The sequence below is a fragment of the Gambusia affinis genome, linkage group LG13, assembly GCF_019740435.1.
Source record: "Gambusia affinis linkage group LG13, SWU_Gaff_1.0, whole genome shotgun sequence".
Classification (NCBI taxonomy): Eukaryota; Metazoa; Chordata; class Actinopteri; order Cyprinodontiformes; family Poeciliidae; genus Gambusia; species Gambusia affinis.
Genome location: NC_057880.1, coordinates 7,964,244 through 7,990,953, shown reverse-complemented (window position 1 = coordinate 7,990,953; position 26,710 = coordinate 7,964,244). Strand labels below are relative to the sequence as shown.

Sequence of the window (26,710 nt, the reverse complement as noted above, 5' to 3'; positions counted from 1 at the left end):
GCTTAGTTTTTGGGTGGTCTGCACCTCTTTTTTTGGAAAAATATTTTATTGAATTTTTTGTCTCAGTATTGATGCATCCATTGTACCGTCCGTCCGCCTGCTCACCCTTCGGTGCCTTGTCTATCTCTGTATCTGTCTCATGTCCAGCCTCAAGAACCTCTGACCCATGCTGCCCCACGGCTCATCCAACATCTCCATTTTTGGGCATATTGGCTGCAGGTGAATGTTGCAGGTCTGTCACAGGGCAGCAAACATGTCATCCGTCATCGGTAAGGGGTGGAGTGAGGGGAAGGGTTTTATGTTGAGAGGGGATGAAAGTGGATGTCACACTGTCTCAGTATCATATGCTTGATGGTGGTCAGATGCACAAGATTGAGAGACACTAAACCTGCTAAAACAGAAAGACAGCAACCTCAGATATTTATACTGTCAGAAAATTAGCAACTCAGTTACTAAGTTGTCATCGAGTTTTGATGAATCAACAACATTCTTCACTTCTACACCAGGTACCGCAGACAGAGCACCAAGAGTAAAGGAGGAAGGTTTGCAAGATTGTTAGAGCCGTGGATACAATTGATCATCTGTGCACTTCAAACACTAGTTTTCTCTGAGCTGCTGCAGTGAGATTTAGAAAGGTTTGATTTCCCTCTCTGCCATTTGGTTTGACTCCATTGTCATTATTACCTTTGGGAGGTTTAGTTTACGCAGGAGTTTTTCAGAATAATGTCAAAAAGTGTTCTTGTTTGACAAGGATGTACCAAACTTTAAAACTATCCAAAAATCTGCTCCCTTGCATTGTGTTTGCATGTTGAACTGTAGATCCACTCTTTGAGCTGCTTCAAAGGATGGATTCTGTTTTCTGCAGTGAGAGAATGAACAGTCTTTGTTTAGTCTGAGAATTTCTCCTGAGAATCGAAGAGATCCGTCTTTTTCTTTTGGTCCCCATCCTGTCCAGGTGAATAACACGCTTTCACACCAGTGGGCACATCATTGACTTCCCCTTTACACGCATCATGCCCTTCTGTTGTACACTTCTATTGATCCTGCACACTTTTTTCTCTTCTTTTTTCATCTAAAAAAAGGGAAAAAGCAGGCACAGCTCTTTGGTGGCATTTTCTTCTGACGTCCAGCGAGACAGAGGGGTGGGACAGGTCTCCGTTGGCCATAGAGCAGCTGTCGTTACAGGTTAGTGCAGGCAAGAAGTGGCTGAGGAGGACGTGGAGACGAATGAATAAGTAAGAGGCTGCAGACCGGACTCATGTTAAATGTAGAAAGGCTAACGGATCGCTCCACTGTTGAGCTGATTTGGTGTGTGTGCGTGAGTGTGTGGGCATGTGTGAGAATGCACATGTGAAACCGCGGAGGACCTGCTGCAAGTCTCGCAGAGCTTCCAGTTAGCACACACCACCAGAGTAGGACACAGACACATGCACAAACACACACGGGACTCTGGAGAGAGGCCTCAAACCTGCCTGTCAGCTGCTGTTAGATCACACTGCATTTGGCTGACACCACAAAACACACACACACACACGCCCGCGTACCCCCCCCCCCCCCACACACACACACACACACATTAAAATGGATCACAGGTTTCTGATTTGGATTCCAGAAGCTAACATTATTAAGTTAGAATTACAACGCTTAAATAAGTCATAATATAGATTTTATGTGTCAAACTCACGGCCTGCGGGCCAAATCATATGTGGCCCTCCAGACTCTAGAAAGCCACGTGAATAGAACTTTCAAAATAAAAGTTGTGTTCTTAAATATCTATATATTGCCAAATATAACATCATGAAAAAGCAGATCCAACGAATACAGAGGCAACTATTTATTAATATTTGATCAGATTGTTAATGAGTTGGTTTTATAAATACAGAACCGGTCCTTAAGGACATTCGTGGTCTTGATATGGGCCAAAATAAAAATAAGTTAGTCTATTGATAGATTTAGCATGGAAACCATCTAAACATCCAGTGTTTTCCTTTACTGTAATTGTTTTATATGTTCTATGGTTTCGTGGGCACAAATAACACAAACCTAACAAACCCGTGAGCCTTTAAATACTAGGAGTCTTGATTACTGGATTAGAAACACATGGTTGATTGGAACTGGTTGCAGGTGCAAAGAAAGAGAAGGAAGCAAACAGGCCGGCTGAGGGAACAAGACTAATAAACATGAAGGAAGTTCTTTAGCATTTCATGGAAATACTAAAGAAAAGTGTGCATTAACAGCAGAGTGAACCAATATGAGATCTAGGTTGAGCATAAGAAATAATGAAATAAACAACCCAAACACCCTAAGATAATGACTTTCACTGACAAACATAAAAAAAGACTTAAAGGGATGTGATTATTTTAGTAAGACACTGTTTAGACTGAGCTTCATCTTAGTGATCTCGCCTAATTTCTGCATCCTACGATCCACATTCTTCTCCCGTCTTTGCGGTTTCTATCTCAACATCACCTTTCCATAAAGCTGAAACAAACCCACCTTGACCTGTTCCCTAAGGTTTCGACTGACGCAGCACAACGAGAGGAAGTGCACACGGAGGGAAGACTAACACGACGAGGACGAAGGATGAAGTACAGAAGTACAGTGGATGCACACACTGGAGGAAAGTGGTGGCCTTTCCTGTGCCTGCTCAGGGAGAAGATAGGCCTTGCTTTGTTAAATGATTTCTTCCAGCTGAACTCTTCTCCCAATATCAGTCAGAAAAAGATCGCAGAGAGAAAACAAAGATTGCATGTACACCCAGAGTTGCCTGGGTCACCTTGGCATTCGACTAGCAGCGTAAATCGATTCATTTATTGCCATCCCAGTAACCATTCAGGTTGACCTTGTCACTATAGGTGCTGTGGCGAGCCAGAGTTACAGTCACAACCCTTTTCTGAGTATTCTTCACATTTTTCTGAATTTGTCTCAATTTTTTACAACTTTATGGAAAAATAAATCAGTAAAATGTTAGTTTGAATCATTTAGTTTGTCTCTTTGACAGATGTGGAGAGCATCTGTTGTGAAAATCAGAATTATTAAGTTAATGTTTGGTGTCTTTTTTGCAAACCTTCTGTGTTTACATATATATTTCCTCTTTAAGATGATTGTTTTGGTGAGGGAGGCGTAAAAGTAGATAGTATTGACATTAGCTATGAGTCAATCAGCTGTAATGTTTATCAGGGTTTTAAGACAGTATAGTTAACTGCTGAACATCACAGACTTTCTCCAATTTGGCTTAAACCTTTTCAGATCTCGATGGACACTCATTTGGTGCCAGATATTTGGAAAAAAATCAATTGTCATTCCGGTTCCAAAAATGGCCATTCCTCAAACTGATAACAATTATCATCCGGTATCGCTCACGTCTGTTGTAATTAAATCATTTGAGAAACTCATGTTGGAGCTACTACAAGTGGAAGTCGTCTAAGACTTTCACTTCCGGATCCTTTCTACTTTGCTTACGCTAGGAGACGCGCAGTATCAGTGATGCTATTTTGACACTGACGCACCTCGCACCAAAGTATCTGGAGAACTCTACAGCATATGCCAGACTTCTTTTTGTCGATTTTAGTTCAGCGTTAAATTCCATTCATATAAACAATCTTCTCAGGAAATTAGTACAGTTGAAGGTCAATCATTTTTTAATTAAGTGGTATTACTCTTTTTTTTAATCAAAAAGATCTCAGCAATTCAGTTTTCTCTGATTCTGTTAAGTAGCAGAATCAGAGAGTACACAAATGAAAGCGTTATCTCTCCATCCAATCAGTATATAACCCAACTTTAGATAGAGTTATTCTGAGTCTTTTAACAGACAATCCCGACAGACATAAAACTGCCGTAGATAAGTTTGTTTTTTGGTGTGACTCTCATAAGCTGCAGATAAACACCTCAAAGACTGTTGAATTATTTCTGGATCCTAAATCAATTGATAAACTGGAGTCCTATAGTCAAACATGGCTGCCCCATCAAACAGATTACATCTTTTAAATATTTAGGTGTGTACATAGATGGCAATTTGACTTTGCGCGAACATGTGACAAGTGTATGTGCAAAAGTTCACCAGTGTCTCTAATTTCTTAGACGATTTCGATTGTGTCGCCTCTCCAAAATGATTATGCTGATCTTTTATAGGGCAACTGTAAAGTCTATTCTTAGATATGGCATTACTGGATGGTTTGGAAATCTTATTGTTAAATTAAAAACCCAAATTCAAAATCTGGTGAGGATGGCAAGTAAGTCACACTCCACATCTATCTTCTCCACAACACCTGTTTGAGCAGGCTACCATCAGACAAGCTCAGAACACCTGGTCTGACAGGTCACATGTGTTTGCATCAGAATATGTTCTCCTGAATTCAGGGCAAAGGTACAGGGTTCCTTTGTGTAAATATAATCGTCTGAAACATTCGTTTGTAGCACTCTCTACTAGCCTCATAAGTGGCCGACTAGCAGGTCCTGGACAAACTAATAGGAGGTCCAGACTGTGATCAAGATTAGCATTAAACCACAGGTGTCAAACTCCAGTCCTCAAGGGCTGGTGTGCTGCAGCTTTTAGATGTGCTACACTGGAATGAAATGGCTTAATTACCTCCTCCTTGTGTAGATCAGTTCTCCAGAGCCTTAATTATTCTATTCAGGTGTGGTGCAGCAGAGGCAGATCTGAAAGTCTCAGAATACTGGCCCTTGAGGACTGGAGTTTGGCACCCCTGATGTAGAGGATGTGTTGTATGTGGCTGGTTGCCAGAGCAGATAGCCCAACTAATTAATATAAATAATTTAACAAATTAATGGCCTACATCTTTATCATATAGAGATGTAGGCTATTATATATTTTATATTAAAAGTGAAATAAATGCTTTACATCATTTCAATATAATCAATATGCTATTATATTCCAGCAATATCAGCTACTAAATGTTATTAAACCAAGAGAATCTCATATTTGGTTGTTATGTGGAAAACAAATAGGAAGCTTCCCATACCTGCCACCCTGTGTCTGCAGGAATTATAAGAACCTGAACTTTAACATGAAATAATCCAACAGATAATAACCAAAAACTAAATTCAGCAATTTATCAAATTTTCCGAGCAGAAAGTTACTTCATATGTTGTACACATTTGATAGCAGTACTTCCCTCTACCGCTAGATGGAGGTGTGATACTGCCACAACATCCAGCTAATTTCTGACCCATTACAGAAGGTTGCCTGACAGAGGTGGGGGAAACTGTAAGACTGAGGAGGAGTAAATTATATAAATTGTGCATCCATGAAAGTTTCCTAGTTGATTCATCCAAAACAGAGAAAGAAAACTGGTTAAATTCTGGATTGGAAGTATAAATATTAATTAGGGAGTGAATTTGTAGCTTGTCATTCCTCCTATTATCAATATCAACTTTAATCTCACTTTCTAGGGTTATCCCTCCCCTAGCCCAAATGTGATACTGTATTTGGTTAGTGGTTAAATAGTCAACAGATAACATCTGCAACATCTGTTTTAAGTGATTACACATACAGTTAAGACCCAAACTCTTCATACCCTCGAAAGATTTCAAGGGTATGAATATATCAACCTTTTGGAGTAGACGAGCCAGAGTCCTGTCTTGAATCTGACAGAAAATCTGTGGAGAAAGTGAAAGATTAGGGTGATGGGAAGGTGGCGTTCCATACTCAAGAACTTTAAAGTAGTAAGAACGTGCAATTTTAAACCTAAATCCACAGGGATTAGTTAATATTAAACAGCACATAAAGTTATGTGACAAAACATGCCTGTATGTTTCATGTTAACAGTTATCAAAATAAAAATATCCTGCTTAATGTATACTACTCATTTAGATTTCCGGTAAAATATTACCACTATACTAACATCAAATATGTTGAATGATATATAGTTGTTCCCAAATAGTTGGCTTAAAACATAGTAAGCTTCAAACACACCTGAAGTGAAATAATGACTAGCCTGACTGTAAGTATACATCAGTATGCCAGAATTGTAATTAGTATGTCTAACTGGGGAAATTGAACTTAAACACAATATTTTAAACAGTGATCTCAGACAAACAAACAAAAACCATTGGCATGCATTAAAAGGAACATTCAAATGCTTGATGAGGTGTCAAACTATTTTAAAGATAAAATTGTTTGACCGTCGCTATATTTCCATTTGAATCAATGGTTATTAGTAGCCACAGTAAGCATATCAGAAGACCTTAAACTAAGTTTAGGAGTACGTTTTGTGAATCAAGGGCCGAAATGACATTCAGGTTTACGGTGGAGTTCAACCAAACAGCAAATTAGTCGAGTTATGAATGCTTTTTGTTAAGCAACTGTAGGCATTCAGGTCAGACCACTCTGTCAACAAATAAACCAACAGAGACCTTTTCATTACTATGAACAATCAATCTGTTTAGTTGAACTGGTTTCATAACGCCATTTCTCATTGACAGATGACATATGGCTGAAGCACACACCCCTCTGACACTAATATACAGGCCATTCGCACACATGTTCCTGTTCCACAGTAAAAAATTAGTGGGTGTGCCGCAGCATATGTCTGCCGCTGGACCCTACAGCCTGAGCATTTGTCTCTCGCACTCAGTGTATGTGTGTCCGCGTGCGAGATAAATTAGTGGAATGGCATATGCTTGGAAAATACATGTGTCAGCAAACGCTGGGCATGCACCGACATATGTCGATGCATAGCCTTCTGTGTTTACACGTACTGTTTTCTCTGAGCAAGCCTGTGTTTGTATGAATTTGCTCATGGAGAGTTCCCAGTAATCCATACTGGGCAGCTGCGCTCATTTGTATTCAGCCCCAAGGCACTTTCTTGGGCCGTCTCGCTGATTGGGGATCAGAGACGGAGAGGAGGAGTGAAACAGTGGACACCGAGGAAGACAAAGAGAGACAAAGATAGAGAGATGGGGGTGAGGCAAAACACAGAGGTCCTCCCTCATTTTGTAAACAGTTTGTTAATGTCTTTAATCCCATTAGGCAGGGGCCCTTCACATAACATGCAGTAATACAGGGTTGCAGTGTGCTATCCCTTTTTCTCCCTCTCTTTCTCTTACACACACACACATTCTCACAAACATACACTCTGCTACACCCAGGAAATGAAATTGATTTGCCCTCATAAACATTTGATAAAGCGCTAATGCAGCACCGCGAACAGCTAAGAAGGCCCGAGGAGTGGACCCGTGCAAAATGACATGTAAATCAAATGAGCGTCGTATATTTCCCGGCATAATTTGCCAACAATTATTGTTTTGACCCGGCTCCTCAGTCGACAAAAGAAACCTGCTCCCTCTGAGGAGCAGGAAATCAGCTTTTCAAGTGCTCTTGTGTTTGAAGAGCGGAGAGCAAGGCGAGGTGTGTTTGCCAGAGCTCCGCGGAGGACATCAGGCGTAGGGTGATTTCATACAAGAAGCGAAATCACAGCACAGGCCACGGCCACTTGTTCGCCTTCACGTGCAATGTGCTTAAAAAGAGCCGCACTTGATTCGGTTTTCCTCAGATGGAGAAAGAAACGGCGATAAAAGCTGTTTGAATTCAGGGTTTGAAAACAGCTTGTTCATGTTTCACTTTATTTATGTGCGGCAAAATAGAGGCGCCCGTGGCAGTAACAGTAAAAATTATTCACAGTGGGTACATAAACGTGCATGGGAATACAATAGTATCAACATGCAAGAGAGGAAACACTGAAGCAGGTGCACTTCTCTTCTGCAATACAATTCTAAGCTTATTTTGAGGGACAATTGATAATAAAAACTTCAACCTAAATATGTCACTGATGTTATTGGATGTTTATTTGACTTTCTGTCGCTTTAGACCTACATTCTTCTATTCACTCATGTCTTATAAATGAATGTTTTATGCTTGTTTTTCTGCCAGTGATTATCCTGCATTTTTAGTACTCGTGTTCCTTTGCCAAGTTTACACAATGCAGGCGCCATTTCTAGACATTTTCCGTCACTGTCTAAATTCAAGCTTATTTAATCAGACTCACCTGTTCCAGATCCGGTAATCACTCCTTCCATTGGATATGTTGTCAGTTCTCATCCTCCGCTATAAGGTTCCCCTGCCATAGTTCTTGTTGCTGCCTTGTATTTATTTTGCTTTTTGCTTTGTATACGTTAGATCCTTTGCTTGCTGTGTTTCTTGATGGGTTTTTTTTCCAACTCAAACTACATCTACAGCTACTTTTCACAAGATTCTCCCTGTCTCCTGCCTGTGTGGGTTTCTGCATAGAGATAACATCTTCTCCCCATGCATACCAGTGGGTTCTTTCCAGGTATAAAGTCCAAAGTCATGCATTTGGGAGGGAGATGGTTGCTCTTTTGGTGCTTCCATAAATAGAATATGAGTTTTGTAAATCTAGAATGGTAAGTGGTCTATAGAAAAATCCAGATAAATTTGATCACAATAAGATTTTGAACTAAAGATGGTTGTGGGGAGCTAATTTTCCACAAGAAGACTGTAGAATATCCCTGTCAGGACATTCAAAACGGTACTTCAAAGTGTAACTGTCGTGACCAAGGGCTGCACAGTGGCACAGTTGGTAGCACTGTTGCCTTGCAGCAAGAAGGTCCTGGGTTCAATTCCCAGCCTGGGGTCTTTCTGCACTGAGTTTGCATGTTCTCCCTGTGCATGTGTGGGATCTCTCTGGGTACTCCGGCTTCCTCCCACAGTCCAAAAACATGGCCTGCTAGGTAAATTGGTCTCTACAAATTCTCCCTAAGTGTGTGAGTGAGTGATTGTCCTGTCTCTTTCTGTGTTGCCCTGCGACAGACTGGCGACCTGTCCAGGGTGACCCCACCTCTTGCCTGAAACTTTAGCAGGAGATAGGCACCAGCAACCCTCCTGACCCCACCATGATGGCTGGGACAGTGAGCCAAATCTACCATATTAAAAGCTGCAGCTGATGGCATGTGATGTATTTAGTTTAGGATCAATGAATCATTTAAGAAAATTCAAATTATATCTGTGAATGTAACCTTGTAGATTTTGCATATTGTACTTTAAGCGGGCGTGGTGGGTGTGGGGGGGGGATAAATTATCAATTTTTTTTCTTGTCTTTCCACACTCTTCATTTCATTTTTCTTGGATTTTATGAGCCTCACATTTGTCTGATTCATTGATTTGTTGGTTTTTCAGTTTCTTTCAACAGACGACTTAGTACAAATAGGATAATTTATGCAATCTCATCCCTGAATAAGCAGTGAAGCAGAGATTTCACTGCTATGAAATCTGCTCCAAGACATTTAAAAGTGGGATTAGTGCAAGGGTGAAGTTATTCATTGCTGTATTTGATTAATTATCCCTGCGCTTTTGTTGGTAAGCCATGTCAAGAAACCTGCTAGCAAAAAAAGATATATATTGGCTGGCATCCTAAACCTGCGTGCTTGTACCAGTAATCGAGGAAAAGTAAAAATCACGCACACTTACCTACTGCACCCGCCTAACACAAACATCCACATTAGTACAATTCACACCATGCCGCACATGAATTCTGATTGACAGTTTTTGGCCAATGACGTCCTGACTTTTAACAACCATTGCCCAATCACAACAGAGACTAGTATGACTCTCCCGCCCCTAAAGTGGGAGCTGAAAAGGAACGTCATTTGCCTCGTCCATTTAGCTTTAGCCTCAAATTAGCTTGACTTTTAAATCTTAAATGTATTCTCTCAAATAGAGCCGTTCTTTCTCTTAGCCAGCAATCTCGGACAGTGTTAACAATTCGCCCTCTTTGTGTTTACCATAGGAAACATGTATATAAAGGCCTTACTCCGATGCAGGGACATGCTAAAGGGAGAATTCTTCGTTTGAAATGCTAGCTAGCCTTCGAGCAGGGGCCAAAAACCGAAAGTGGCTAACAGCACCGAGAAATTTTCCACCACTCATCACCAGAAAACCTGTGGGCTTTCTCACATCTGCCGTAGGCACCCGAAGGTGGACGGACTGAAACGGTGCCTTTCCTACAACGTAAGTAACGCCTCGTTCTGACACCTAACAATGTTATGGCACTTGGCTAATCACCAGCTAACATGTAACATAAGACAACACTTTTGACAGCTGTGAAGTTCGCTAGCTGGTTATCCTTTAATGCAAGTGGTCTAAGATTTAGTGAAGCAGAGACTTTAAAAACAACGCTGTGTAGAACTATTGAAGATGTGTATCTGTGTGTCTTTTTTTTAAAAAGTACTTGCTCAGTTCCCTGTTGGTTTGGTTTGAGGCTGTATTCAAAACATTCATCAGCAGAAATTATGAGCTGCTGGCGTTCTTATTGCATATGGGGGCAACTATTGGTTAATTATTTTGGTAGAGTTAATAATTGTTATATTCCTCCCCATAAAAAGGTAGATAATGTGTTTAATTTTAATACGTACTTTAATATCTAAAATTAGGCTTAGAGTTTGCAACAAGTGTCCTTCATTGAACTAGTCACTAATATTTATTCCTGTTAGTTTTGTTTTGACCTATATTTCAACATTAAAGTATAAAAGGTTGTAATTTTTTACCACAGGCATGTATATTATCATTCCATTGTTTAATTAAGTATTCATATGCCCATTCCTATAACTGAATAGGACTTTTCTAGATTAGAACATGCATTTTATTTATTAGCATGTTGTATTGTTTATTGTTGTCAGTCAGCCTACACCCTATGGACGTGTGCCACTGCTGTGTTACTTCAAGAGTGGCTTTATAATAATAACGTTTTAAAACCTCCCCAAACCGCCGTGCAGATAACAAGCCTGTGCCTCTTCCAGAGATATTTATCTATCTATGCTTGGCTACGCCTGTCATCTGAATTACATCACATGCGGCTCTACATTAAGGTGCTCTGTTGACTGGAAACCTCGAAATAGCTCGAGGGTTTTCCTATCAAGAGGGAGAGTTGGATTACATTATATACATGTTCTAATAACACTGCTTACAATTTGAGTTTGGGTATTGTACAAGCACTTTTTATCTATTAGTACGTTTTATCCCACAGGAATTTAGTTAACTCCTAAAACCATTTATCATGTGGTGTGACCTCTTTTCCCTCAGTCTCATCAGATCTTAACTTTTGATGCCTGGAAGATAAATTTGGAGCTGGGAAGCTTGTAGATCGAGAAAGGGCAGGTACATACAAGCACAGATGCCCTCTTTACTGCCAAGAAACCACTCACAGTCTACTATATCAAGACACATTTACTTCCCTGCTCTTCAGCCACGGTCCAATAGACTCCTGTCTGGTCCAGTAACGACTCCATAATGATGTGCCGCTTTCGTTCCTGGAAATTGACAACTTTTGGTATGACTTAAGTGATGATCATCCAACAGTTTTCATCTCGACATTTTTTATAAAAAAACAACAACAAACAAACAAAAAAAAAACCTAAACAAAGCACAATTGTAATCTGCAATATCACTGCAGTTGTCCTGCTAAACCAGCTAGTCCAGAAACATTTTAGTTTTTCACTGTATGAGAAGCGGATGTATATAATGGATGCCTAATCAGCAGAAAGATAAGCTCTTGGCTTAAATGCAATAGAAGTGTGTGTCTAGAAATGGGTTATATCAGAATTGGCTGTATTGACTTTGTTTCACCTTCATTAAGAAGTCGGCTAAGTAAACACTGGGCTGATTATATATTAATAACACCATAACAGTAACATTGATTCACACACATGACATTTTTTTTCAGTGGCAATGTTCTGAAAAAGTTTTACCATTCAATTGCTAACAGAATAATAAGTTACCCAACAATATGTTACACTTTTTGTAAAAACAGACATGTTAATTATTATAGTAAACATGACGGTCTTTTTCCACTGTGATCCTTAGTTTCTCCAAGCGTTTTATTTAGCGAAGCTGAATACACAGATCACAATCAGTGTTGAGGTGGAGGTTGAAGTGCTGAATTTGGAGAAATAAAATGCATGAGGGCTGCATGGTGGCCCATTTCTTGGCACTGTTTCCTGGCAGCAAGAAACTCATTGATTCAGTTGTTGCACATTCTCCCCATGGGTGCTTATTGGGAACTCCAATTTCTTTGGATAGTTAGTTTTCTCTAACATTCCAAAAATTGTTAGATGGAATAAGTGAGCATCTCTAAATTGCTACTAGGTATTATTATGTGCCTGTATGTGTCTCTATGCTGCCCTTTGATGGACTGGCAACCCGTCCAGAGGCCGTTAGAGATGGGCACCAGGTCCCCTACCAGTCTAATTGGATGGTAATTGCATATATTTTACTGCTGCAGGACTTGGATATTTTAATTTCAATATCTTTACCAGTCAGTTTAAGATATTTCATTGGTTGTAAGAAAGAGTACAGCTTTCTTTAGGTGATTGGATAAAATACAGCAGAGTGGCATGCAAGGTTTTATAAAGAGATGTTGGCCTTTAAAATAATGTGCTATATAAATAAAAAAATTACCTTTTACCTCTTCATGAAAATTTGCACATCTACAAAATCTTGGGTTATGCCACTAGGTTACCAAAATCTAGCAATACTGAAGCACTTAAGAAGTCACAGAGAGGTACTGTAGATTGTCACTTTTGAAAAGTTTGATTATATGTGTATACTGTACCACTAAACATGTAGACTGAGTGCTAAAGAGATTCTTTTCTATCCGTATAAAAGAGGCTCTAGGACAAAAAAGGCTGGATTGATTCTGACTGAGACTTTTGGAAGTATTTAATAAATATTATTAATGTAGCACCTTTCAGCAATAAGTCACAAAGTCAGAGCGTAAAAATAGAAACATGACTGAAAAGGCAGAAATCACAATTATATACAAATAAAGTATTATTTAAAAGGATCTTAAGGACCGTCACGCTTAAATTAAAATGTCTTCAGTTCCTTTCTAAATAAGTTGTGACTCTCAAGACAGCATGGGAATTAAGGGAGCTTCCTCTACAGCTGTGGCACAACAATCTGGAAAGTGAGTAATTTTTATATTTGATCCTGGGGGCCATAAATATGTTCCTGGATTCATTTTCTGTTTAAATATCATGAACGACTCCTTTCATATCTATATATTGCACAGTGCTGATATTCGGATTTTTCATTTCCACTTACAATAAACATTAAGGGACATTCGTGTAACAAAACTATGCACTGCTTGGCCCAGATGACATTGAATAGGGATGAGAAGTGAAGAGTAAAACCAGATTATAAAAATAACTTTTTAACTTTGTAGCTCTAAAGGAGGGTTACAAAATGTGGAAACTTAGCGTTCATAGTTCTATTCCCCATCAGTAGTTTGTTGATAAACAGTTAAAACAGACGTTAATAGAGATCTTTTGCTACCGATGCTCTCAGACAGACGTCTGTGTTTGACAGGATAATCTAGCCCTGTGTGGAGCCCATCAGCAGCTGAAGGGTAAATTGAGTTAACTTGTTAAAGCTGTCTGAGAACAGAGGTTGTGGTGCTGCCGAGCCAGTCCGTTGGCCACCTTTCAGACAGAACGAACGAAAATAATTTTGTGGCATAATTAAATTCAGAAAAGGTCAGTTTTATTATCTGTACGAGCCTTAAATACATCTGCACCCCATAAAGGAACGTGAAAGACATGCAACACTGTCCTCCAGCACTGAGGTGCTGTTCTTCTGTCTCATGACTAACATCCACCGCTGTGCTGTTTTCACTTTCCAGAGTTTTACTATGGATTATATGATATTTTGTATTAGAAGAGCAAAGTCTCCTGTTTGAGAAATAATGGTTGTTATGCTTCATCATGTTCCCATTAAACTTGATCGTAAGTATTTCTTTTAGCAGGTGACTTTTCTTCTATAATAAAGTAAAATCGATCAGAAAACCCTGCAGATAAACGGTTTTGTACTTTGCCTTTTATGGTTTATAGTTTTATTTTTTGAAACCTTTTATTGCCCTACAGAGTTTCCGTGTCAAACTTTTCTCACGATGAAAAGTAGATGCTATCCTCCATAAGATTGTCACGAGTTGGGGGGGAAAAACCCCCCAAATAAAATAGGACATGACCCAATATACTTTTAAAAGAAATGAAAAAATAATATTCCATCTAGGCCTGTCACAATAATCAATAGATCAATTAATTGCATGATAAATTAAATCGAGCTCAATCATTTCTATTTGCATGATTTATTTTATCTTTCTACCAAAATCTGTATGACAAAATTCTTCAGTCTGGTGTTTTGGTCTCAACTTGCCCTTTTTTTTGTTGTTGTTGAAGGACAATTTTATATACAGAGACTTCATAATTCATTATATTAGTTTTCTTTCTGTTATTTTGTTTATTAATTTAGGATATTTGAAATATCTTCCAGTTTCAGTGTTAAATGCTTGTTAGAATTTAAAGTTTATAGCATGTATCCTTGCATTATTGTGCCATTACCTTTACATTACTTCACGATGGTCTTAGACCAACTATATTATCAAAATTTGTTATTCTGACAGGCCTAATTCTATTTGTTACCAACATAACCCAACACATTGGTTATTACGGTTCTTTATGTACACAGAACCAAAGGCAAAGATATTGAGTAAACACCAACTAAATGTAGTAGTAGTTTAAACGGCTTATTGGTCAGAATGTTGCATCTTTTTGCCCTTCTCCTCTTTTCAGAGTAACAACATGCTGTATTATCTGGTTAGACCGCCTGCTTGGGTAGAACCTATAGATGATTGTCTAACAAGCAAACTGCACACAACTACTGGTTTCCAAACAGAGTTAATAATGAATTTTTAAAAAACTAATCTCTTGCACTCCTTTTCACACTACCACTGTTCATTTTCACAACTAGTAATATTTCAAGACTGCTAAATCTGAGGAAAAAAACAATCTGTGACTAGCAATAGGTGGGGGATGGCACAAGCCTTGTTGCACTCTGCTCCATAGAGCCAGAAAAAGCTCGGGTCACTCTGGCTTCTCCCCTGGCAATTCATAAAAAGGACTTCAACCCTTCTGGAAATGACAGAAACCTTCAGGGTTTTTTTTTGTTTTTTGAAAGGCTAATGTTTCTAAACCTTGGAACTGGTCACTAGCCACAGGGATTGTAAACCCAAAAACATCTGACGAACCTTCCGGTTGCTCTTAAAGACACGGGAGTGTAAATTTAGTTCAACTTTGTTGTGTGGGAAGTGTTTGCTGTGCTGTGGTTGACGTTAAGAGGATGATTATACAGAGCAGTTTAAATGGCTTACTATGTGGATCCAGGTCAGCCAGTGGATCTTGTTGTCCTTCTAGGAGAACTATTGCATCTCTGTTGCACAACACTGCTGTAGATTAAGCAGCAGTGTTGTGCAACCTTTGATTCCACAGCACGCTGATAAAACTACGACCTTTTTTATTTGAGCTGTAATAATAACGTAATACACTTTTCCTCCTAATGGAGATGAGCTGGATGTTACCCATCTTCAATAAAACATGACCTTCAGCCTTTTAGCTCCATCTATACAATTGACATTAGTAGAGTAGATCATCAAATAGGCCTACAGTGTATTTATAAGTTGCATTTATTGATGTCATCAGAAGCAACGTGCATGTTAAAAGGGCAATTTCAATGGCCAAGGTGCAGTTAAGTACTGTGACAATCAATACAGTTATAGACTCTCCTCTCACATTATCTAAACGATCCGTACAGGCTCAATGCAGAATTAGTATCTGCCATGAAACAGCCTGATGCTGCTGTTCATTTAGCTAATGCAGGTACAGTTATTGCTGGAGACAACATCCTCTTGGACAGTTTGTTAATGCCTTTGGTTGCCAGTTTTCTCTGGCCAAAGAAGCTTTTAAGCTCACTCCTCCGTCTTTTTAAGTATAAACTAAAGTGCGTTGTGCTATTTTTGGCTTTGTTGCACAAGGGTGCAGAGTTTTAGGCCATCATCTGGGATCATGGATGCAGATTATATAATTGCTAATTCTGTTCAATTGGGGGAGGAGGGAAGGAAATTTAGAACTTTTTAATATAGTTAAGCATAAACAAACTGAAATATGTTTACTTCTGTGACAAATGTTTGCTTTTGGGGATTGTACTGTTTTCATTCTGAGGGAAACTATTCTAAATTAGCAAAGTCCAGACAGATGTCTGATGGCTTTGGTTGTCTGATTCCTATAATAATAATAACTGTGTAGACTTTTTGATGGAGACTTTTTCAGGAGATTTCTTTGCATTTCCCTTTTTGCCATTTGAGGACATTCCTGAGGGGAAGCTTGCATTTACTGCTGGACATTTTTGAAATCCGATTTAGCTTGTTCCAAAATGTCTTTGGAGTTGAATTCGGGTGACTAAACTGAGCTTGGTATTGCTGTAATGTGTTCAGTCTTCCTGCTATGTACTAAAAGTCTCTCTTTCCCTTTTTTAATTATCCTGACTGAATGTTGTGTAAAATAAATTTTCCTTTAAACTAACTTCATGCCAGTCTTTCTTTCTGAATTCATATTTTAATGCCTGATTGATACTGAAAATGCCCAGGTTGAGTCGTCTTCATTCAGTAATAGCATCTGCTCTACAGAGTTTGGTATCTGGTATAAATGTTCACTAACTAGAGAAAAGTAGGATTTATGATATCATCCAGCAGGAAAGTCTTTGATTCTGGTGACCAGATAATTTCTAGTTGCATCTGTAAATACTTTCAGCATCATATTCTTTTTAATTAAAGATAAATATGTGTGACCGAGATTTTTTTGTAAGATATTGGGCCATGGTCAAGATTTGATTAAATATAAAAAATCTGAACTGAAGAGAACTTTTAAAATGTATACAAAATAATTGATATTTTCAACTAAACTTCTTTGTTCTCTTTGTTGTTTTACGTCTTTTTACTCATGATTGCAACCTTGTCATAAAGAATATAATAACTAATGTCCAAATATTTGTCAAAATGGCCAGTTATTAGCATTTCATTTCATGTTCCTTGCTTCTCTTTGTGTCTCCGCCACAGGAAGCAGGGGCTCCGTCTGTCTAAGGCCGAGGCATGGGGGCGTTTCTGGACAAACCCAAAACGGAGAAGCACAACTCTCATGGCGAGGGGAACGGACTGCGCTACGGGTTGAGCTCCATGCAGGGCTGGCGGGTGGAGATGGAGGACGCTCACACGGCTGTGCTGGGGCTTCAGGCTCCCGGCATGACCGATTGGTCTTTCTTCGCCGTGTACGACGGCCACGCTGGATCCAGGGTCGCCACCTACTGCTCGAAGCACCTTCTCGAACACATCATTCTTGCGAGCGTAGGCACTGGTGGCAAACAAGGCTTGCAAGTCGGACCAGATGGTTGCAGCACTGACACTCAAGCTCTTCCTCCTCCCGCTGTGGGGGCCGTGAAAGCTGGGATCCGCACGGGTTTCCTGAGGATCGACGAGCACATGCGCAGCTTCTCCGACCTCCGGAACGGCATGGACCGCAGTGGCTCAACGGCGGTGGGGATTCTCCTGTCGCCGGAGCACTTTTTCTTTATTAACTGCGGGGATTCCCGAGCCGTTCTGTACCGCAACTCGCAGGTGTGCTTCTCTACGCTCGACCACAAGCCTTGCAACCCCCGCGAGAGGGAGCGCATCCAGAACGCGGGAGGCTCTGTGATGATCCAGAGAGTTAATGGGTCCTTGGCGGTCTCGAGAGCCTTGGGGGACTATGATTACAAGTGCGTGGATGGCAAGGGCCCCACGGAGCAGCTGGTTAGCCCTGAACCGGAAGTGTACGTGATGGTTCGGGCGCCGGAACAAGATCAGTTCATTATTCTGGCTTGTGATGGCATCTGGGATGTCATGTCCAATGAGGAATTGTGTGAATTTGTGAAATCTAGACTAGAGGTGTGTGATGACCTGGAGAGAGTCTGTAACGAAGTGGTGGATACCTGCCTGCACAAGGTACGTGGACATTAGTTTTTCAGCACCGCCTTGATGGGGTGGAAGTCTTTAAACTATTGAACATTAATAGAAATGCACAAAAGAGATGCGAGTCTAGTGGTTATATGCGGCCACATTGTTTACGGATGTTATTTTAATTATGATACAAGCTGATGCATTACACTGGACTCACAAGAAGATGAGCTTTAGAGAATGTTTTTGGACGCAAACTACAAACCCAAAAGGAAACGTGTGTACATACAGTTTGGCAATCAGACCCTGTTAAAGATTATGTGTAGCATTAAGACCCAGTTTGACTGGTCCACATATTTTCATATTTGTGCCCAATTATCAGGTTGTCTTTGTGCAAATCTCTCATTTTGTATATTCACTAAAACAGTAAAGGTTTCATTAATCTCGTCTTGTGATCTTCAGTCCACACTATTTAAGAAAACTGTTAAATACACACGTAGCTATTTATTTTCCTCTTGCAGCAAAAACCAGCCACACAATTTACAGGATTTTTGTAGCTGAATGTTGTCAGTCATTTCAGAAAGCTGGCCGTAGGAGTTGGGTACTAGTTCCTCTTATTTCAAAATAAGAGCCTCAGACATGGATGAAAGCTTTCAAGCTTTAACCACCTTTCCTCACATCAGAGACTGAATAATAGCTCACATTTACTTTGCAAAAAGCAATTCCATCCTGACAGCAACTTGATAACACTTCACAAGACTCTTGGCTTTGACAAGAAATATATCATGAAGGCATCATAGGATCTTAAATCCTTCATATCTCATCTGTCACTCTGTCTTGTTCATCGGGTTCTCAGAATACTGCCAGATGATGTTTAAAAGCAGCAGATATTCCTTCACTTTTAAAGTAACTCAGTGTTTCAACTCAAGAATGACTTCCTTTCTTACTTTAAAATTGGTTTCTGATACAAATGCAACAGTCCATAGCATATCCTAGCATACACATGTAATATTAGCTGATGTATTTGTTGTATGCAATTTGCACTTGTATTAGTCTCCTGGACAACAAATTATTATTTTAGATTTATTAAGGTTCTGGTGAGATAATTTCCATTAACGTTCTAATTCTTGAGAACGAATCTGATGCCACCACTTTCTAAATGAAAAGGTGGCATATCCTGTCCTTCTCAATTGGCTTTTCGTCATTCTTTTCATTTTTGCTGATACCCTTTTTTCACCCATTCCTACCTGCTTGCTCACACTTCTTCACCTCTTCTCTCTTGCTCTGGACCATTGACTCAAAGCCCCTTTAACTTTTTGTAATATTTCCTTCTCCAGTGAAAGTTTCTCTGTAGAAACGATTTGGTACTACGATAAGAACGTTCTCTAAGGGGGAAAACGAAGTCCAAGTCTGAACTTGCTAAAGGACTAGATCAGATACATGAGCAGAAAGGCAAAACATGGCCTCTAAAACTAAAGCTGCTTCTTCAAACTAAAAGCAGCTCTCGCTCTCGAGTTAACAATTCACAATTTTGGAAATTGTGAATTGCTCTGTGTTATTGGGCCTTTTCTGAATGTGCTCAATATTAATACAGTGTTTTGTTTCCCCTCCACCTGTCATCCATCTAGGGAAGTCGAGATAACATGAGTATTGTTTTAGTGTGTTTGCCCAATGCTCCCAAAGTATCCGAGGAAGCTGTGAGGAGAGAAGCTGAGGTCAACAAATATCTGGAGGCTCGAGTGGAAGGTAAAAGCCGAGAGCTAATTTCTTCTAGTTGTTTATCTAAGGTGAAAACATCATGGGAACCTAGAATGATTTAACGCTTTAACTTTATTCACCATTTTCAGAGGTTTGCCGTAAAATGGTTTATTTGTAGACCACAGCTTTCAGGAGTAATGGAACATTTTGTTTTCTTCTAAAGATGATCTCATTTTAAACATTTGTTTTTATATTAATCGTATTGTTATGGATGTTCCAACTGAATTGCATCTTGTTCATATTCAAAGAATGATACTTTATAGCTTGTTTTTCCATTTCAGGAACCATCTCCCTCCTTTATTCCCTTCTCTTCTTCTCCATTTCCCCTCCTCTTCTTGCCCTGTGTTGTTTGGATGAATTCCCTGATCTGTCTCTGTTCTGTGGGCTGTTTTCTAACCCTCCCCCCACTCCCCTCCTTATTTTCCTTCCTGATTCATGAGACATTTTGCTTAAAGTGTAGCCCTTTCCTGTAAGATTTTATTCCTATAAAACCAGAGCCTATCAGCTTGTTTCCTGTCTCTCTCTGCTTCACAGAATGACTTATAAAGATGTTTAGTTTAATGCCTCAAGATACACTTGAAAATACCGTAGCTTGTATGTAACTTGCCACAAATTGTGACTTTTACCTGATAGAAGAAACCTTTGGTCCAGGTGAGACGGAGCATACATGTTTGGCTCAGGCTGTTTTCTACTTTGTGGAGAGCAAAGAAGAGAGGGAGTAGAAGGGGAGAGGACAGACTGAGAGGAATGCTCTGGCTGAACATCGACCTGGCTTTACGCCACTCAGCTGCGAGCCTCTCGCTGTCACCGTGTCTCGTTCAGACACTTGTTTAAAAATAAAAATAAAAAATCACTTGTACGGTTTCCATCCTCACGTACTCCAATAACTCCAATTCTCCTCACTCTTTTTCTTTCTACTGACGGTCTTGGTAGTAATAAGCGCTGTGTAACAGCAGTTCTGCTGTCCTCTTTAGAAATGCTGTCTCGGCCCCGAGAAGACGCTTTTCCGGATCTGGTGACGGTGATGAGGAACCTGGCCTCCGACAGCGGGATGCCCCCTCTACCACCAGGGGGCGGACTCGCTAGCAAGTAAATGCTGCCACCTTTTATGATGGACGTGTTCCTGTTGTCTTCATGATGCCATTTGTTCACTGATGATCTCTAACAAGCCTCTGAGACCTCCAAAAAGCAGCTGGATTTATGCTGATGTTAAATTATACACGGGTGGATTCTTTTTACCAAGTGATTGGATACCATTAGGTCTCGGCGATAAATCATTTTTAGCAATTTAATCATATTTTCTGTTTTTGAAGATGTCATTTTTTAGAAAATCTGTTTGTTTTTCACTAAAGCATCCATAGCACAGTGTAATGCTAGCCCACCTAAAAACTACTATCATGTTTTATACCTTCTATTTATTTCAACTTTGAATTCAGTTAAACCCTAAGAAGTAATGATTGAAATAAAATCAAGTTTTTAAGATGTATTCTCATTTGTGTTTCATTTTATCTAAACCTGAAAGGAAAAAAAATCATCTAAAATTTGAAATTGAATTTGGTATAACATGCGTACCAAACGTTTCTGATTGTCTTTTCCTTGTATGTGAATATTTAAAAGTTGGGTGTCATTTTTCCATACAGTTCACAATTGTGCACTAGTTTGTGTATGATATGAGAGGGAAGCACAAACTTAAAAAACAATGATAAAATAATAAAGATGTTCGACTATTAATATTTTTGGAAGGCACTGTACATAAAATTATTTATATATATATATATATATTGAAAACCTACTTAGCTGGTGGTAGGGACACTATGTTTATGTGTTAAAAATTTTTAAAAGTTGTAAACATTTGTAGGTGCACAAGTCGGCATCATAACTTGGAAATAATATCATGTGAGCAGGGACAGCCCTCATGCCCAGTTCAGTTTCTTCAACTATAAACCTAGCTTGATCTTTACTGTCACTATTACTTGCACAATAAAAAATATTTAAGATAAAACACTTTGCCTGGTGTTGTGCATAGTAGGCTTATAATACACTGGGGGGGAAAGCCTGAAACAGCTTTATGCGTTTCACTGGGATTTTATTAATGTCGCCCTTAATGCTTCCCAAATTAGTTCTAATAATATTTGCCTATTATGGTACCAACATGTATCCTCTTTATCTGTTGCCTGTATTTTCTGTCCATCTTTCCTTTGTGTGTACACGCCCTCCATGTTAACGTTGATGAATTCCCTGAACTGTTAAACTCTCAACATACTCAACCTTGTTTGTGTTCTTCCTGCAGACGCAGTGTTATCGAAGCAGTATACAACCGTCTGAATCCTTACAAGGAGGAAGATGGAGTAAGTGTCTATAAATGACCTTTGGCCTCTGACCTGTATTTAAAAACGCTTACCAACACTGTCATGACATTTTGAGGCTATGTAATGTAGTTTTGATGACATCTCTATTAATTTCTCTGGACTGGGAAGTTGTCCTTCTGTTGGCATCAACAGTCTCATCGGTTTACAGAAAGCCGCTGCTCATGATGTGTATTCTGGGTTTTACCTTGAACTTAATGAGATCCCTGATGTCTCTTTCTTCACATGCTGCTCTAAATGACCAAGACAAATTCAAAGCATTACTTGGTTTGTTCTATACGTTTGACCTTTGTTTTTTTTTTGTTTTTTTTCCTTTTTTTCCATTTTAAACATCTGTCACAGAGACCTTAAGTCTGTAGTCCTTGGAAATAAAGTTTTAATTTACTTGTTTCACAAAAATCCAACTGAATTAATAGAATTCTTTGAACTCCATATTTATAACATAAGAAGAAAAAAATCTAAGAAAAACTGTTAGTTCAAATAGTTGAATTTAAATTGGTAATTGTTGGGTAATTGTAGCTCCTCCAACACATCCCAGCTACATTTCAGGATAGACAGTTAGCAGGCTAAGCTAGCATCTTGTCATGGTTGTGATAAATGCTGCTGTCAGTGTTTGAACTCAAAGTGATATGTGTTTAGTGGATTCTTTTGTGTCTATCTGATTATAATTAACATCAAAAAGGGATTGTGTTTGTGTGGGTGTGTGTGTGTGTGTGTGTGTGGCAGTAGCTTTCACTAGGGTTGATGTTTACCCAACCATTGACTTGAGGAGGAAAATTCCCTTCTTTGACAGTTTTGTATCTTTTTACACTTAAAAGTTTTACCCTTTTAACAATACTAAAAACAAAACAGAGGTATTCCGTAGAGGTTTGTTACTGATGCACACTTATATGCACTCTAAAGTGAAGATGAACTTTTTTAAAATGGTAAAATTGGTTCCACTCCACTGTTGTGCATATGTACTTTTTAGTTACACACAAAACTGTCCATCCTCTGAGCTTTGTCATGTTTCGTCAAGTTGCGACCACAAACTTTGTTGGGCTTCAGTTTGTTTTGTTTTTTCTGGTGACAGACACACTTTACAAATATGCACCACTTTGTGTTGATCTACTGCAGAAAATCCACGTATAATGCAACAAATTTTGCGGGTATACTTCGGCAAAATGTGGGAAAAGTCCAAGAGGTGTTAATTTGGTTTTTAGCAAGAAGACGCATATAAAGACGCTAACAAGGGAAGCATCAACATGTCTAACTGTGTGTTCACCCTCTGATTAATGCAGCCCTCCTGTTTCATTTGGTAAGTGATCACATATATAAGTGTTAAACCCCAACCCACCCTGACCCCCCTTCCAAAACCTCATGCATACACACGCACACACACGTTCTTACAGGCATGGATAGCGACCCACAGAGCATACTCCCCTGTGTCACACCTCCATCAGTCTCTACGTCCCCTTCTGGTCTACTTTCCAGCATGTAGAGCTCCATTTGGACTTTAAGGAGTGTGTGTATGTGTGTAGATGAGCGATGAGGTGTTTCTGGTCCTGTCTGTCCCCCTCTCTCGCATCACAGGCACACCAACACGCATGCATTGCTGTCTCACTTGATGTCTCAGCAGCCGCACGCAAGCAAATAACGATCTGTCTCTGTGCCACGCCCCGCAAGAACAGAAAGCTACAGAATTATGTTGGCAAATTTATTTATTTGTGTATTAAATGATCTGCGAACCTGAGGCTAGAAGTGTTGGTGTTGTAACTTTATTTTTTGTCTGCGTCGATGGTATAAAAACCTTCCCTCGAAAACCCAGGTCGGGAACCGAAACCTGTTAACGTGACGTTAAATTAACACTATTTTTCTTTCGCTCTCATCTCTCCCTATTTTTTGTTTGTTTCCCCGCTCTACCTTTCTCTGGCTGTCCTCTTGCAGAGTGGAGCAGATTTGGAGTGCCACTGGTAGCTGTCCAGCACAACCGCCTGATCCAAAAAACGAAACAAAAAAACGCCACAGGACCACTATTCCACATGAGATTGCATCCTAACTCATCTTTTAATTTTTCACCTGAGAGAATAATTATTATAATCCTCATCCAACGGGGAGGGCTTCAAATGAATTAGGATGCATTTTTTTTTTTTTTTTTGCAAACTGCACTACAGACGTATACGTACAATACAAAATCCAGTAGAAAGACAAGCAAGCACAGTTTTTTTTCTTTTGTTTTTTTTATTTTTTATTTCGGTTTCATTTCTGTTGGTTGTTTTCGTTGTGGATTGACAGATATACGGGAGCAGCTCTGCTCTGGGACTTTATGGTGCCTTGCAGAGGCCTGAGAGAAGAAGAGGGGACCTCACAACTCCACCGGCTGGCCGCCATTACAGAAAACCAGCCGCTCACACGTCTGTATGAGACCGATGACGCTTCTGTTGTTTTTGTGGCATTATTTGTTTTCAAAGTGTTTTTCGACCACACAAACTCCGCAAACGCCACATAAGCTACGACGCCGTACGGGGGAAGCTGTCTGCCCTTTCTCCAATGTTACGGTCATGAAACTCCACCAACAACATCCAAAGACTTCTGGGTAAAAATCCTCCAAACGGATCCCGACAGCGGATCACCTGAGGCTCCACACTATAACACGAGAGTGTGTGTGTGTGTGTGTGTGTTCGTTCCCGTCTTGGTTTCAGGTGTGGCTCCTGAAACGAGCGGGTATGCTTCTCCACACATGAACTCCAGTGTGACTCTTCTTGCACGTCTCTGCTCACTGTCTTTACTCTCGCCTGCTAACGGAGGCAACAGTTTATCATTTCCCTCCTTCTACTACTTGTCTTTGCTTCCTGTCTTCTCCTGTAAAAACAGTCAGCAGTGCATTGGTAAACCTTGCCAGAATCATAAGCTTTAGAGCCTGCTCTTCTTTAAAGGCATAGAGATAGATATAAAATTCCTATATATATCTATATATATATATAGATGTATATATTTTTTTCTTTGTTCCTTTGGTTGCATTTCCTATCCTGGTATTCATTGTGGCCTAATATGTTTTTGATCATTTCTGCGTGTGTGTGTTTGTAAGTTTAGATCTATCAACGAAAGAACAGAAACATTAAGATTAGGCGTGCACAGGTGTTGCTCCAACACAAAAGCCTTCCAATTAAAGGGGTTTAGAGATGAAGACATTCCAGTTTCACCTTCCTCCTCTTTGCCTTTTTATCCACAACACATGGGCAATCCTGCTCATGCTACGGCTTGCCTTTCTATCCATCTCTTAAATAACTTCTCTGGAGGGTAAAAAAAAAAAAGCCTTTTTGTTTTACCTGAAAACATTTTTTTTTTTTTTGTACTAACATTTTTCTGTGATGATTTTTTTTTTTCTTTTGATGGGATTAAATGAGATGTGATTCTGCTGCTTACGGATCAATGAAACCTAAAGAGGAACATGAAACAACGGGAGAAGGCGAGTTTTTCTTTTTTTTTGGGGGTGCGTTAGTGATTGAAGTAAAGGAGCCTATGTGGACTTGGAGTCATATATTTCTTTTTTTATTTTATTTTTTTAATTAAAGCTAACTGTGGATGGATGTGTTCCAGAACCAAAATCAAAGTAAAGCATCTTGGCTTTAGTTTTTTTCTCTAAACAAATCTGTGCTTAAACAAATACATTGAGCTAATTTCTCTGAACGGATGCAAAAGCGAAGAAGTACATTTCTCAAGTTAAAAGCAAATGGTTCTTTTTGCAGCGGCAGTATTCGGACAGGACTTGGCTGGTTAATGCAACTGTGGTACTCTACTCTCGGTGCCATGTGACATGGAGGTACTTGAATGTTTTAGTTCTTTTGCAGTCGTTTGCAATGATTACTGTGGACCAGGAGGAATGGAGGGGGTGAGGGGAGCTTGATTTATTGTGGTGGGACAGGACAGACGGGAGGGGATAACGTATAACCGGTCACTGTGGGGGAACACAGTGTTGACGAGGAAATGTGTGAAAAGTTAAAGCGGAAGAATCTTTAGGGATTTAAGGTGATGGTTTTGACCAAACCAAATTATACTGGATTTACGTCAGTTATTTCATTGGCTGTGTAGACTCCAGTTGATATTCATAAACTATTCCTAGTTTTTAACATTGTGTAAACTCCTTCCACACTGAACAGTCTAAAGCTTTCTACATCAGACACTGGGCTCTGAGGAATTAAAGATCTGAATGGAGGGAGAGATGCTGTTTTTTCCTGAATGTAATTCCTCATTACTCACGTTTTCTTTACGACCTCAGCCTCACATTCTCTTTGCTTCCTTTTTTATTATTATTATTATTATTTAAACTTTTTAATCATTCTAGTTGTTGAAAGTAAGAGAACTGTCATGGGAGCCGGCGGCATTTCTGGACATCAAGTGACGTCTGGATATCTTTTCACTGATTTGTTGCTACTATTTGTGTAGAGAGTTAAGCCACGGTTTTAGGAAATCTTGGTTCATCAAATGCTGCAAACGGGAGTCAAGAATGTGGAGATGTGAACACAGGAGTAAACTATTACGAGGCTTTTAGGAGAAAAATGACTGCTTATATATTTGTTCAGCCCACTATGTTCATGTATAATTAACATTTGTGTAGTTGCAATGGTAACTTCCAGATGACTCTTTTTCTTTTATTTATTCCAAGTGTTTTAGTTCACAATATGGCTTTTACTTTAAGGCCGATTTGAAGAAGGGCCAGTTTTAATTTTTTTTTTTCTGTACTGATTTATGCTGTTAAGTTTATAAACTGTACAGTGAACATAACCACCAATAAAAGATGGATTTATGTGAAAA

The 26,710-nt window shown here is 39.5% G+C and overlaps 1 protein-coding gene across 3 annotated transcripts; it reads left to right on the top strand.

Annotated features, from left to right (window-relative positions):
- Positions 1-9,585: 9,585 nt before the first annotated feature.
- On the top strand, positions 9,586-26,710 carry ppm1ba (protein phosphatase, Mg2+/Mn2+ dependent, 1Ba). Of its 3 annotated transcripts, none has more exons than XM_044135580.1 (7): positions 9,586-9,985; positions 16,920-17,840; positions 19,421-19,538; positions 20,525-20,639; positions 21,841-21,898; positions 23,197-23,213; positions 23,843-26,710. In XM_044135580.1, coding segments are annotated over exons 2-7 (1,197 nt in total). In that variant the 5' UTR covers positions 9,586-9,985; positions 16,920-16,952; the 3' UTR covers positions 23,844-26,710. The 3 variants fall into 3 exon arrangements, with proteins under 3 accessions (XP_043991515.1, XP_043991514.1, XP_043991513.1); XM_044135579.1 differs by lacking the exon at positions 23,197-23,213 and adding an exon at positions 11,057-11,131; XM_044135578.1 differs by lacking the exon at positions 23,197-23,213.

What these genes read in the sequence shown, in the direction of transcription:
- ppm1ba (XM_044135578.1), top strand. Translation starts at nt 16,953, where the DNA reads ATGGGGGCGTTTCTGGACAAACCCAAAACGGAGAAGCACAACTCTCAT. An exon ending in TGGATACCTGCCTGCACAAG is followed by an intron (nt 17,841 to 19,420) that starts GTACGTGGACAT and finishes TCATCCATCTAG; the next exon opens with GGAAGTCGAGATAACATGAG. An exon ending in GGGGGCGGACTCGCTAGCAA is followed by an intron (nt 20,640 to 21,840) that starts GTAAATGCTGCC and finishes TTCTTCCTGCAG; the next exon opens with ACGCAGTGTTATCGAAGCAG.